This window comes from Curcuma longa, chromosome 8 (genome assembly GCF_044706935.1).
Source record: "Curcuma longa cultivar G26 ecotype Majalengka, Jawa Barat chromosome 8, ITB_CL_G26_1.1, whole genome shotgun sequence".
In the NCBI taxonomy this organism is placed as follows: Eukaryota; Viridiplantae; Streptophyta; class Magnoliopsida; order Zingiberales; family Zingiberaceae; genus Curcuma; species Curcuma longa.
This window is the reverse complement of record NC_133868.1, coordinates 7,911,889-7,924,749: the sequence shown is the minus strand read 5'-3', so window position 1 is coordinate 7,924,749 and position 12,861 is coordinate 7,911,889. Positions and strand designations below refer to the sequence as shown.

The following is a 12,861-nucleotide window of genomic DNA, read 5'->3' as shown; positions in this document are numbered from 1 at the left end:
TATACTTAAATCTAAACTCAAAAGAAGAATTACAACCTATGTATAATTAAAAATGATGTTCAGGATATTGTTGATGCAAATGGGTCTTTAAGATCAAACGTGACTCGAATGATAATATTGAATGATATAAAACTAAACTTCTTGTTAAAGTATACATACACTCAATAATGACATTAATTATAAAAGGACTTTTTCACCTCTCTTAAAAATATCATTATGTATTATTATGACACTGATGACTCATTATGATTTAGAGTTACATCAGATGGATGTGAAAATAACCTTTCTGAATGAAATTCTTGAAGAAAAAGTATATATGGACCAACTTGAAGATTTTTTAATCGAAGAAAAATATTAGTGTGTAAACTTAAGAAATCAATATATGAACTTAAAATGTTTCCAAATAATGATATATTAAGTTTAATGATACCACATCTTTTGATTTTGAAGAAAATATTATTGATCATTGCATATATCAAAAAATTAGTGAGAGCATAATTATACTTTTAGTCTTATGTTGATGATATCTTACTCGCTACTAATGATTTGGGTATGTTGCATAAGATAAGAATTTCTCTAAAAATTTTTTAAATGAAAGATATGGATGATGCATCTTGTGTGATCAGAATTAAAATATTTCGTAATAGATCAAAATTAAAAGACTATTGGAATTATCTTAAAAAACTTATATTGAAAGAATTATAGAGAGATTTAATATGAAAAATATTCAACTAGAATTACCCAATTCAGAAAGGGGATAAATTTAGTCTTATGCAATGTCAAAATAATGATATAGAATGAAAATCAATGAATTCAATTCCATATGCTTTTGTTGTAGGAAGTCTAATCATGTACGTGCAAACCTATACAAGATTGGATATTAGTTTTGCTATTGGAATGCTCAGTAGATATCAAAGTAATCTTGGAATTAATCATTGGAAAGCTACTAAGAAAATTTTAAAGTATCTTCAAAGCATCAAGAATTACATGCTTATGTACAAAAAAACTAATCAATTGGAAGTGATCGATTATTCAGATTTATTTTATGGAATATATTGACAGTAGAAAGTCCACTTTTAGTTACTTGTTTCTTCTTGGAGAATGAACAATATCATAGAAAAGTAATAAATAATTTGACATTGTCTTATCCATAATAGAAGCAGAGTTTATAACATATTTTGAAGCCACAATCCATGCATTATGGTTAATTGTAAAATTTTATTTTAGGACTTAGAGTTATCGACATTATTGCCAAGCAGTTAAAAATTTATTGTGATAATTCTACAATAATATTTTTTTTCAAAAAATGATAAATACTCAAGAGGTGTCAAACATATGAAATTAAAATATTTTATTGTTAAAGAAGAAATTCATAAACAAATAGTGTCTATTAATTATATTAGAACAGATTTCATGATTGTAGATCCGTTTGCTAAAAGTTTACAATCAAAGATATTTAATTAACATATATATCAAATGAGTCTTAGTTATCTTTTTAAATGATGTATTAAATTGATATTTTGAGCTTACTTATATATTTCTTATATACAATTTCTAATTATAATGCATATTACTGTGTTATAACATAAATTACTTAAAATATTATGGTGAACCATATTTATGAAATTATATGTTTATTTATAGGCTTAGTATGATAGGATATTGATGTATCTTATATATAGAAAAGAAGTATATGTTATATAATATACAATCGCTATAACTCACATTTAGTATTTTATTATACTAAGGTAATTATGATATTTTAAAATGATGATTTATTGATACTTAAAATTATAATGCATCACATTTATGTTTTAAGTTTTGATTTTATTTAATTTTTAGACGGAATGTTAAATAATTATCATTATCTACTCATAATTGGCCACATAAAATTAAAAGAAAAAGAAATTAAAACTAAAGTAACTTCATGTAATAAAGTTACTAATCAAATATATAATTCATCTATATATTATAATAATAATTATTTATAATGAATATAAATAATAATAATAATTATAACTTATGGATATACGAAAATAAAAAATTATATATATGAGTCCTCCTCTCCTCTGCCTATAAAAAAAATCATGAATGAAATGAGTGAAAGAAAAGGAAGAAGAAATTTATATATACAAAATAATTATATTATGATTTTTCATCAAGTTCAAGTACATAAATATATAGATTTTAAGATCCATTTTATTTTATAAAATAAATAAAATGATGATGTAAATTAATAATATCATCCTCTAATGACATGGTAAAAAATCTTAAATCCAAATTAAAAGCCAGATTCTCTTTGGTATAGGGGAAGAGAAAGCAAAAGAGAAAAGAATAAGTAAAATCGCTATATTTATTATTGTTAGCGAAAAATGATAGAGAGCATGAAAAATGATAACATGAATGTAGCATGACACACTCAATTGTATGGATGTGGGTCCCACTGTATGTAAGTGGGACCCACTGCATGCAGTGTGTCATGCTACCATTTTTCATGTTCCCTATCATTACTCATTGTTCGCTCCCCCCCCCCCCCACCTTAATCATTTCCACCCCATTACCTCTAGGTCAATCCTCCCCCCCCCCCCCCCCCCCCCCCCCCCCAACATCAACTCCACTACAAGTACCATTTTCACTAATTCACCCTTTAGATTAAACGGATCCATCTTAAACTAAACATGATGGAAGATTTGCCTTGCCATGTTGTGTTTGCTTCGATTGGGATTTGGGCATGCATAACGCGGACGACACTCAGCTTTCATCTTTAATTCTGACAAAGTCAACCATCGACTATGTCGTCTTGGTTTTTTCGATAACAATTAACTACCATCAAATAAATGAACCTCAATTTCTACTCTCCATAAATATGTTCACATTCCATAGATATTTTCTTTAAAAAAAAACCTATTACATATGCTTGATATTTGTTTTTTAAAAAGAAAAATACCATAGTGTTTTTCTAAGTAATTCAATCAATATTAATTTTAAGATTTTTTTTAAAAAAAGTAATAGTTTGATAGAATGAAATCAAATAAGTTCTATAAATTTAAATGAGCATTTTTTTAATCAAAGTAACGAGACAGGTCTGATTAATTCAAACATTTTGAAATATATAGTTGGATACGTGTCTTATAGTTAATGCATACATACGGGAACGATTGACTGGGTCAAAATCTCTGGTAGTCAACGGTTCTTGCCACGAAATCGACGAGAAGCGTCCGGTTGCAGTGCCGTCTCTGTCCACGAGTCACATTTCCACATGACAAAAGGAACCGAGCCACACCACAAAGAAATATTATTAAAATAAAAATCTAGATGCCCCCCAAGTCTTGAATTAGTCAACCGCAGAGAAAATTATATCTTAATATTTTTTATACTATTAATTATTAGGCTCGGTGCATGATCCTAATAAACGATGAAGAGCTTATACGTACGTACATAAGTTTAATTTGTGCAAACATATTGTTGCTTTTATTATGAGTTTCTTCGTGTATAAAGATATTTATATCTCTAACTAGATTTACCATATCCCTAAAATATTTTTAAAAAATTCAAAAGAAAAACTTTTGAAAATTATTCCGTCCACTCGATCTGCTCAGAATCCTGACTTTGATTGCCTTATAGTTTAAATTTCCCAATACCATTGCGCTCTTATTTTCTCAAGCTGATCAGCAATATCGATCAGATCACAATGTCTCCTTCCGCCTACCAACACTTCCTCTTCTTCTTCCTCCTCCTCCTCCTCTTCTCTTCTCCGAGCCTAATCGCCGCCCAATCGTTGTACAACGTCTGCGGCACCACCGGCAACTTCACCGCTAACAGTACCTACCAAACCAACCTCAATCGCCTCCTATCCACCCTCTCCCTCAACGCCTCCGCCTCCGGGTTCGCCTCCACCTCTGTCGGCCAAGTCCCCAACCTCGTGATCGGCCTGGCGCTCTGTCGCGGCGACGTCAACACCACCGAGTGCCGCGGGTGCCTCGACACGGCGTCGCAGGACTCGCAGCAGATCTGCCCCTTCAACAGGGCGGCCATCTTCTGGTATGACTTCTGCTTCCTCCGCTTCTCCAACGAGCAATTCCTCGGCTCCACCAGCAACGACCCGGAAGTCCTCTTGGGCAACGCCGCCAACGTCAGTAGCCCACAACGCTTCAGTCGCCTCCTCAATCTTTTACTCAATTCGACCCTCAACAACGCAACCGGGTCGGACACGCGGTTCGCGACGGGTGTGGTGAGCAACTACACGGCGGAGAGCCCGACGGTGTACGGGCTCGTGCAGTGTATGCCGTACTTGTCGGCATCTCAGTGCCAGCAGTGCGTGCTCGGTCTGTTCAACCCGCTTCCGACGTTCCTGGAGGGGAGGCAGGGGGGACGGGTCCTCGGGGCCGTATGCACCATGAGGTACGAAATCTATTCCTTCTTCGAGGGCGCACCGACCTTGAGGCTCACGGTCCCACCGGAAAACGCCACGAGTCCGGCCGCGCCGCCTGCTGCAGCACCTCCGCTCCCAGTCCCCGCCTCCGGACAAGGTATAAGAATTGTTAATTACGCCAAATTAAGGTCATTAGAAATGAATTTCTAACTATCAATACCAATAATTAAATTCGTATAATATTTTTAACGGAGATTTATTTTTATTTTTCATTAGAGATAATTTCACATTTACAGTAGAGTACAAAAGTTCTGATCTGAGATGAGCATTCTGAAACAGAGGGTTGTTTTTTTTTTCCTTGAGAAATAAGTTCGGGTCTGGCTTTTAATTATCGATATATATGAAGTATATTTAATTTGCTACCGAACTTATTTACTGACGTCTGGCAAGGGACGATGGGTCGTCCAATAAGTTATTTTTCTATTGGAAATCGATAGTCATCACAAATTCAAGACTTTTGATGAAGTCAAGCAAAGTCTGCCATTAGAATCCACTCAGCCCTGATTTCATGGCACTGTCATTGTCTTGCCAGCGACGTGACATAATCCAATTTTATTAATATGTAATGTAAAATTTAAACTTCCTGACAGTGGATGAGCACCAAAACCTGTGAGATATTTTATTGTCTTAAATGCTCGTGGAATAAAACGTCTGAAGAATTTTCTACATGAAGAAAATAATATCGTCTAACAATATTGATTTTAGATGGAAAAAAGACGTGAAATGTTGAGATTTAATATAATTTGCTGCAGGAAAGAAGAGGAATGTAACTGGAACTGTTCTAGCGATTGTAATACCATCGGTGACTGCGATATCTCTCATCTTCTTAATTTTCATTTGCTACTGTAGGAGGAAGCCGGCACCCCGATGTGAGTGAGGCACTGCACAGCATAATTAATTATCAAGCTACATGATGTTTCTTATTCAATCTCAAAGTTTTTTAATCTTCTATCAGTAGATGAAACTGAAGCAGAGAAAATCATCAGTGTTGAATCAATATTGTTTGATCTCGCCACACTACAAGTCGCGACAGCCTTCTTCTCTGAAGATAACAAACTCGGTGAAGGTGGATTTGGAGCAGTTTACAAGGTACGTAAATCTAAACTCAAAAGCGTATGTTGGTATTAATTTCTTGTTATGTGTTTACATATTTTGCTTTAATCATTTCATTTGTAGGGATTTCTTCCAAATGGACAAGAAATAGCAGTAAAGAAACTATTAAATGCGGGTCAGGGACTTGCAGAGCTGAAGAATGAACTACTTTTGGTCGCGAAGCTTCAACACCGGAATCTTGTGAAACTTATCGGAGTTTGCTTGGAGGAGGAGAAGATGCTCATCTATGAATATGTTCCTAATCGAAGTCTCGATTTATACCTTTATGGTAATCATCAATTTCTCCATTTTTATGAAATTAATGCAAGTCGCAGCACTGCAACACTGCTAATTAATTAAACATTTGAACACTGGCTACATAGATCCTGTGAGGGGTAAGGAATTACGTTGGGGAACGAGATACAAGATCATCAGTGGAATTGCCCAAGGCTTGCTTTACCTCCACGAGGAGTCCCAGATAAAGATCATACATAGGGATTTGAAAGCCAGCAATATTTTGCTAGATGCAGAGATGAACCCCAAAATCTCAGATTTCGGTTTAGCCAAGCTTTTTGATGGCGACCAGACTCAAGGCACCACCAACCGAGTCATCGGAACTTTGTGAGTAATCTGCTATTTGCCTTTTTCTTTTTTCTTGTCGATCTGTTGATCAACTTTGGTTAAAAAAATTATTTTGCTTGGCTTTTATGTATTTAGTGGATACATGGCACCGGAGTATGCAATGCATGGTAAATTCTCAATGAAGTCAGACGTGTTCAGCTTCGGTGTTCTGGTTTTGGAGGTTTTGACGGGAAGAAAAAACAGCGGAAGCTATGATTCTGAGACTGCAGAAGATCTTCTAAGCTTCGTAAGTAGAAGTTGTTTTTTTTTTGTTCAAAATCTAACGAAGTGTATAGTGATTAATGGATCGATATTCCATTGTTTGGAACAGGCGTGGGAGAAGTGGAGTGGAGGAGCTGCGTTGGAGGCTGTAGACCCAGTTCTGGGTGACCAGTACCAACGCGGCGACGTTCTCCGATGCCTCCAGATTGGGTTGCTGTGCGTGCAGGAGAATCCATCGGATCGGCCCAGCATGAGAACGGTGGACCTGATGCTGAGTTCTGAAACGGTGTCCGTGCAAATTCCTTCCAAGCCTGCGTTTTGCGGCGGCAAGAGCTTCAAGGACGTGCAGGTCTCCGACAGCTCCTCTTTACCGTTTGGTGTACCGGAGAAGAGCCGCACTCGATCCATGGCCATGTCGCCCAACGAGGTCTCCATTTCAGAACTGGAACCCAGATGATAATAAATTGTCACTTTCCCTTTGCAAGCTAGCTAGCTATTCTACCAGCTGCATTAATTAGTTTTAGGATTTTGTGAACGCCATTTTGTTTTCTCTTCTGGATCGAGCAAGAATCACAACTCTTTCCATAGCTTTGACTTTTATTTTCTCCATGTGAAATTTCCTGTTGAACTTAAGCATGATGTCTGGGACAGATGTGCACGTATAGAGACATATATAAAATTGTGATTGGGACTTTTTTTTTTTTTCACAAATAAAAAAATTTCGTGTATATCCAGTCAGAGCAATATTTGACTAATTCTTCCTGCTGCAACATTTTCGAAGTCAATTTTCTGATCAATGTCTACGCACTCGCATGGTAGTAAATTAGAGTGTAATTGGAGTCCAATTTTCACATTCCATTTCCAATTCCACCATGGCTTCCTCCTTCCCCTTCCTTCTGCTTCCCCTCCTCCTCCTCTCTTTCGCCGGCGCCCAGGAGCTGTTCCAGAACTGTGATCCTAGCGCCGGCAACTTCAGCGACAACAGCACCTACCAATCCAACCTCGAGCGCCTCCTCTCCACCCTCGCCTCCGACGGCTACGCCACCGGCTTCCTCAATATCAGTGTCGGGGGAGGCTCCGACCAGGTGTTTGGCCTCGTCAACTGCCGCGGCGACATCAACGCCACCGAGTGCCGCTCCTGCCTCGACACCGCCACCGCCGAAGTCACCCGCAACTGCCCTAATAACAGGGGGGCCGAGGTGTGGTACGAGTTCTGCCTCGTCCGCTTCTCCAACCAGCCGCTGCCCACCTCCTCCTCCAACCGCCAGCAGTTGGCGTTCAACAACGTGGACGACGCCCCGGAACCGATCCGGCTCGCCTGGCTGCTGGGGATGCTGATGAACCGGACTGCCGACGCGGCGGCCAATTCCAGCAAGCTGTTCGCGATCGGGGAGGCGAGCTACTACTCGGCAGAGTTCCCCTCCATCTACAACGTGATGCAGTGCACGCGCGACCTGTCGCCGGCGCAGTGCAGGGAGTGCCTAGGGACGCTGTTCGTGCCGATGCCGCCGTCGTTCGTGGGAAAACGAGGGGGGAGGGTACTCGGCGAGAGCTGCAGCATGAGGTTCGAGCTCTACTCCTCCTTCTTCGAAGGTTCCCCCACCCTCAACATCTCTGTGCCCCCGCCGCCAGCGATGCAACCGACTCCGGCGCCCACCTCGTCCGGAGGTAATTAATTAATTAATTCGTCAAACAATTAGCTTCTTACGAGCATGATGATCGATCTGCAACAGATAAGATCATCTAACTACGGAAGAATAGATTAGTTCTTGCAAATTTCCAAAGGCTTCTGCTGATTAGAAATAAATTCGTATAAAAAAAGACTTAGCGGGGCGGAAAACGAAAGGAAGCTGACGAGAAATTTAGAAAATGAAGGGGTGTTCATTGTATGGCTTGACGGAAACCACTGAGGAAGGCAATTTCATAACGACGTGCCACTTCGTAGCCGCCCCACGTCAGCTTATTCAAAAGAGGATGAGACGAAAAAAATGCATCCACTTTAGAATGATTGGCGCAATAATATTAAATTACGAAGAACAAACACATTTATTCTCGATCGATCAACTGTTCAGCGATGTTATCCAGGACATGGCATACTGAATTTAGCGTACTTCTGGCCATTAATTTTTTTGATCGATGCAGGAAGACATGCAACTACAATTGCTGTGGCAACCGTGATACCAGTGGTGTTCGTATTATCACTGGCCTGCATCATTTTCATTCGCTATCGTCGGCTGAGGAAGCAGGCGTCATTGGGATCGCTTTGTAAGTTACTGAAACAAAATCAATGTCATAGATTAATTATGACATGCACGTTAATTTCGAGGTAACTAATTGGTCGCTCTTTCGATTTGTAGATGAAACTGACCCGGAGAAGATCACTAGTGTGGAATCTCTGTTGTTTGATTACCAAACACTAAAAGTTGCGACTGGCAATTTCTCTGAGGAGAATAAACTTGGGGAAGGTGGATTCGGAGCGGTTTACAAGGTACGCCTGCTTCAACAATCTTCTTTTACTTTACAGCATGAATTCGTTCAATACTGTGCGGATGCATTCTTGAGCAGGGAACGCTACCGGATGGACAAGAAATAGCAGTGAAGAGACTCTTGAACTCAGGGCAAGGCCTCGGAGAGCTCAAGAATGAGCTGGTTTTGGTGGCTAGGCTCCAACACAGAAATCTTGTAAAACTTTTTGGTGTTTGCTTGGAGCAGGAGAAGATGATCGTTTATGAATATGTTCCCAATAGAAGTCTCGACACATTTCTTTATGGTAATATATATATCCTTTTTCCTTTTCTTTCTCCTTTGAACTATATATATACCTAAAGATCAATAATTTGCAATTTCTGTTCATCTTTTTAATTAGATTCAGAAAAAGGGCAAGAACTGCATTGGGGAACAAGATACAAGATTATCACAGGAATTGCTCGAGGCTTACGCTATCTACATGAGGAGTCTCAGCTAAAAATCATACATCGAGATTTAAAAGCCAGCAACGTTTTGTTAGATGCAGAAATGAACCCCAAGATCTCAGACTTCGGTTTAGCTAAGCTTTTTGATGTCGATCAGACTCAGGGCATTACGAATCGAGTTGTGGGAACTTTGTGAGTCGACTATATTTATCCCAATGATTAACTCACTGCTAAATATAAATGCAATAACTAGTGCTCCAGTTTAAAAATTATAATTTCATTGCAGCGGATACATGTCGCCAGAGTATGCAATGCACGGACAGTTTTCGAGCAAGTCTGATGTTTTCAGCTTCGGCGTTTTAGTTTTGGAGATTTTGACGGGAAGGAAAAACACTGGTTCATATAATTCTGAAATGGCAGAAGACCTTATTAGCTATGTGAGTATATAAAGTACAACTACTACGCTATCTGTTTAGTGATCAAACAGCTCAACTCCATAGAGTGAATGATAACTGGAAACTAAATTAAAGGTTCAAATATATATGGTTTGAAACAGATATGGGGGAAATGGGATGGAGGTGCAGCATTGGAGATCGCAGACCCAGCTTTGGGTGGAGACTATGAAGCGAATGAAATGCTGAGATGCATTCAGATTGGGTTACTATGTGTTCAGGAGAGCCCATATGACAGGCCAACCATGTCTACTGTGGTTGTGATGCTGAATGCTGAAACTGTGTCTCTTCAAGCTCCTACCCGGCCAGTATTTTCTATCGGGCATAGTCGCCTCGCCGTCGACTCAGGCTTCAGCTCGAACGCTGCCGGAGCGTATGAAAGAGACAGTAGGACATTGCTCATCACACCTGCAACAAAGGATGTGTCCATTACAGAAATAGAACCTAGATGAGAAAATACTTAGCTTTTCTCCATAAAGTTAAGTATGGATGGATTCTTTTTGGTTCTTATATATTTTAATTTTGGCTTAATCTATATTTTAACTTTGGTAGGTATGATTTGTAAAGCTAGAATAAAAAGATGTGGGTTAGTCTTTGTTTGAAAATAAGTTTAAAGTTATTATCAGTCACACATAAAACATGAAACATACGAGTAATTAGATTTCCTATTAAAGATTTTTAAAATTAATTTACAAGTCCATTCAATTAACCTAGCTGAATTCCTCTCGACGTGCATGTTCTCCTCTAAATTGAGATTCAAGCTAGTTAGAAACAGTTGCCTGTTATGGTTTCAGCTACAACGTAACAAAACTAGTGCAAACATTAATATTCTGGCCTTCAGTCTGAACATTGATTGAACAAAAGCATTTCAAGATAGAAAATTGAGAGTACAAAAGCTAGTACTAGCAAAATTAATGATCACTACGCGAATGCATTGGAATAGCTAGAGACTCTTCTTTAAATTGATCTAGCAAGCGAGTCGACACTAGCTGAAGCATCACATGAGCAAGCTCCTAATGATGGCAGCTTGATCGCTACTGCTTTCTTCGAGCAGCTTCGACAGTCTCTCGCTCAAGTCGTCGACCTCCCGGTGCAAGCTTCTGATGTAGTTGCAGGTTTCCTGCAGCACCTTTGCTGCCGATGCCTGCACCAACAAAAGCTAGAGTTTGAATTGCAGAAATGGCGGCGTTGTTACCTTGCTCAACGACACTGGAACATTCAAAACTTACTCTATCGTTTCTGCGAATGCGGGCTTCGGGGAGGACGGATTGCAGCTTGGAGACCAGATCATTGATTTGTTCATCTGTGATCCTGGAGGAGCCTGACTGCCTTGCTCGATTTCTCCTGCTCGACATCTTTTGATACTGTCGAAAGACCAGTTAGAAGCTCAAGTGACAAGGTTTAAGACTTGTTATTGTAGAAAAGGAGGAAAAGATGCAGCAGAGGAGGGACACGAGAGAGCTAAAGAACTATTTAAATACTGCAGCTAGCTGAGAAGGTGCAGAGAGAGAGAGAGATGGAATATGCAAACCACGTTATGTTGTGGTTTTAAAAATCTGTACAAAAAACATAATTAAGGTGTTAGATTTGGACCAAAGCATAGTTAACTATGTTCACGAATGGATTAATTGTAAAAAGTGTTTCTAAAACCAGGCAACATTACTGAGGATAGAGGAAGATGCTGTAGCAAGATGATTGCTCACCCATGGCATTTTCTTATTAGATACTAGTTTTGCAGAATCGAATCACTAGCTAGTAGAGCTTTAAATGCTAAACGAAATAACTGCAAACATGATTCAGCTAGGAAATTTTCAGAGTTAGAGATCTTTCATCTCATTGTAATATTCCACTTCGAGAATATATACAAATATTTTCTTAGCCAACCAATCACAGCAGAGCAATTTGGATCTACCTAACACACACCTCCTCTGATTTCAAATATTTGTATTTTGAACAGAGTGCATAAACACTCAAGATAGGACCTTGAAACAAGCAATAGAATATAGAGAAGAAGTTCATGAAGATCTAATGATGAACTGACACTGCTGCTAATAATTTCAGTGGTATACAGAGAATTAAGCTTAACTAACACTGATAAATTGTATTTAAGTGGCAATTTGCAAGAAAAAAATACAGATATTAACAGTATCACCTGGATCAAACATTTAATATTGTTAAAGTTAATCAATCAGTGAAATATATTGAACCAAGTGAAGTTTCCTGCATGCTGCAGGTGCCACATGATTTGGATCCAATCGACAGCGAAGACACTGAATTAAAATTAATCCTGGGGTTTCTGATTCATGTAGTTTAATGCATTGGTACTGTACTGAACTTGGAATTGGTTAATAGGATCGGCCATGGAGGGATCCAATGAGGCTGATCTTCCTCCTACTTTCTGCGTTTGGATCAAAGCAAGAGTGATGAAGAATCACATGGAACCGTAAGGAGTAAAAGATGTGTGTACGTAGTTCTTGATTTTTTTAGGTTTTGATCTAGATTCATTCACATATATGTTTACTCTAATGTTTATGCTATTTTTTATAAGATTCTATTGGAGATTGCGCCCACTTAAAGATTTTTTAGCTCTATCACTTGGATGAAAAATAAGTTGGACGGTTACAAAAATACAGAAGGCAATCAATGAGTTTGTACATGGATCATAATAAACTTTAATGGAGGCAGAGAGCATTCACATGCAGAATTGTTTGTTTTCTCATACCCTACTTTTGACTAATGATTGTTTAATTTGTGGTATAAGCTAAATTTAGAGAGTGTGTTAAATTAGTTTAGTGCGATTAATGGTATAAACATATGATATCATCACATGTGAAGAAAGATTTCTCTGAAACCAACCTGATAATTAATAATCTTCAATCACAGGCCATGGCCACCACACCATTTGATATGTTTTTATCTTCAAATAAGTAAATCCTTAAAGTTATTGTAGATATTATGGAAAGATTATCACAATTGTAATAAATTAACAACCACCATAATTAAAGCTTAAGAAGAGCCTCATGGCACCACATGCACATTGTTAAACAATTTGTTTTATGATAGGACCTTTGCCGTCACATTATTGCGATCCTAAAATTATTTAATCAACCATCAACAAGATTTTTTTTCT

At 38.3% G+C, this 12,861-nt stretch overlaps 3 protein-coding genes across 4 annotated transcripts; 2 read left to right on the top strand and 1 right to left on the bottom strand.

The window, feature by feature from the left end:
- Positions 1-3,675: 3,675 nt before the first annotated feature.
- LOC141833606 (cysteine-rich receptor-like protein kinase 10) lies at positions 3,676-6,871 on the top strand. Of its 2 annotated transcripts, none has more exons than XM_074721089.1 (7): positions 3,676-4,529; positions 5,185-5,301; positions 5,391-5,521; positions 5,609-5,813; positions 5,908-6,145; positions 6,242-6,392; positions 6,477-6,871. In XM_074721089.1, exons 1-7 carry the CDS (start codon positions 3,692-3,694, stop codon positions 6,822-6,824), a joined length of 2,028 nt encoding a protein of 675 aa, XP_074577190.1. In that variant the 5' UTR covers positions 3,676-3,691; the 3' UTR covers positions 6,825-6,871. The 2 variants fall into 2 exon arrangements, with proteins under 2 accessions (XP_074577190.1, XP_074577189.1); XM_074721088.1 differs by having other exon boundaries at positions 5,388-5,521.
- A 310-nt stretch (positions 6,872-7,181) lies between these two features.
- LOC141832891 (cysteine-rich receptor-like protein kinase 10) lies at positions 7,182-10,310 on the top strand. The gene is made up of 7 exons (XM_074720254.1): positions 7,182-8,035; positions 8,510-8,632; positions 8,725-8,855; positions 8,933-9,137; positions 9,234-9,471; positions 9,566-9,716; positions 9,836-10,310. The coding sequence occupies exons 1-7, from the start codon at positions 7,240-7,242 to the stop codon at positions 10,181-10,183; spliced, it is 1,992 nt and encodes a 663-aa protein (XP_074576355.1). The 5' UTR covers positions 7,182-7,239; the 3' UTR covers positions 10,184-10,310.
- A 418-nt stretch (positions 10,311-10,728) lies between these two features.
- LOC141832892 (transcription factor ILI6-like) lies at positions 10,729-11,086 on the bottom strand. Its single transcript, XM_074720255.1, has 2 exons — positions 10,961-11,086; positions 10,729-10,875 (listed from the first exon to the last, which is right to left on the bottom strand). Exons 1-2 carry the CDS (start codon positions 11,084-11,086, stop codon positions 10,729-10,731), a joined length of 273 nt encoding a protein of 90 aa, XP_074576356.1.
- Positions 11,087-12,861: the final 1,775 nt, after the last annotated feature.

Bases quoted from the DNA above. Each gene is read 5' to 3' on its own strand.
- LOC141833606 (XM_074721088.1), top strand. From the start codon at position 3,692: ATGTCTCCTTCCGCCTACCAACACTTCCTCTTCTTCTTCCTCCTCCTC. The intron at 5,814-5,907 runs GTAATCATCAAT...CTGGCTACATAG, and splicing joins TCTCGATTTATACCTTTATG to ATCCTGTGAGGGGTAAGGAA. The intron at 6,146-6,241 runs GTGAGTAATCTG...TTATGTATTTAG, and splicing joins AACCGAGTCATCGGAACTTT to TGGATACATGGCACCGGAGT.
- LOC141832892 (XM_074720255.1), bottom strand. From the start codon at position 11,086: ATGTCGAGCAGGAGAAATCGAGCAAGGCAGTCAGGCTCCTCCAGGATC. The intron at 10,876-10,960 runs GTAAGTTTTGAA...TTGTTGGTGCAG, and splicing joins GCATTCGCAGAAACGATAGA to GCATCGGCAGCAAAGGTGCT.
- LOC141832891 (XM_074720254.1), top strand. From the start codon at position 7,240: ATGGCTTCCTCCTTCCCCTTCCTTCTGCTTCCCCTCCTCCTCCTCTCT. The intron at 8,036-8,509 runs GTAATTAATTAA...TGATCGATGCAG, and splicing joins GGCGCCCACCTCGTCCGGAG to GAAGACATGCAACTACAATT. The intron at 9,472-9,565 runs GTGAGTCGACTA...ATTTCATTGCAG, and splicing joins AATCGAGTTGTGGGAACTTT to CGGATACATGTCGCCAGAGT.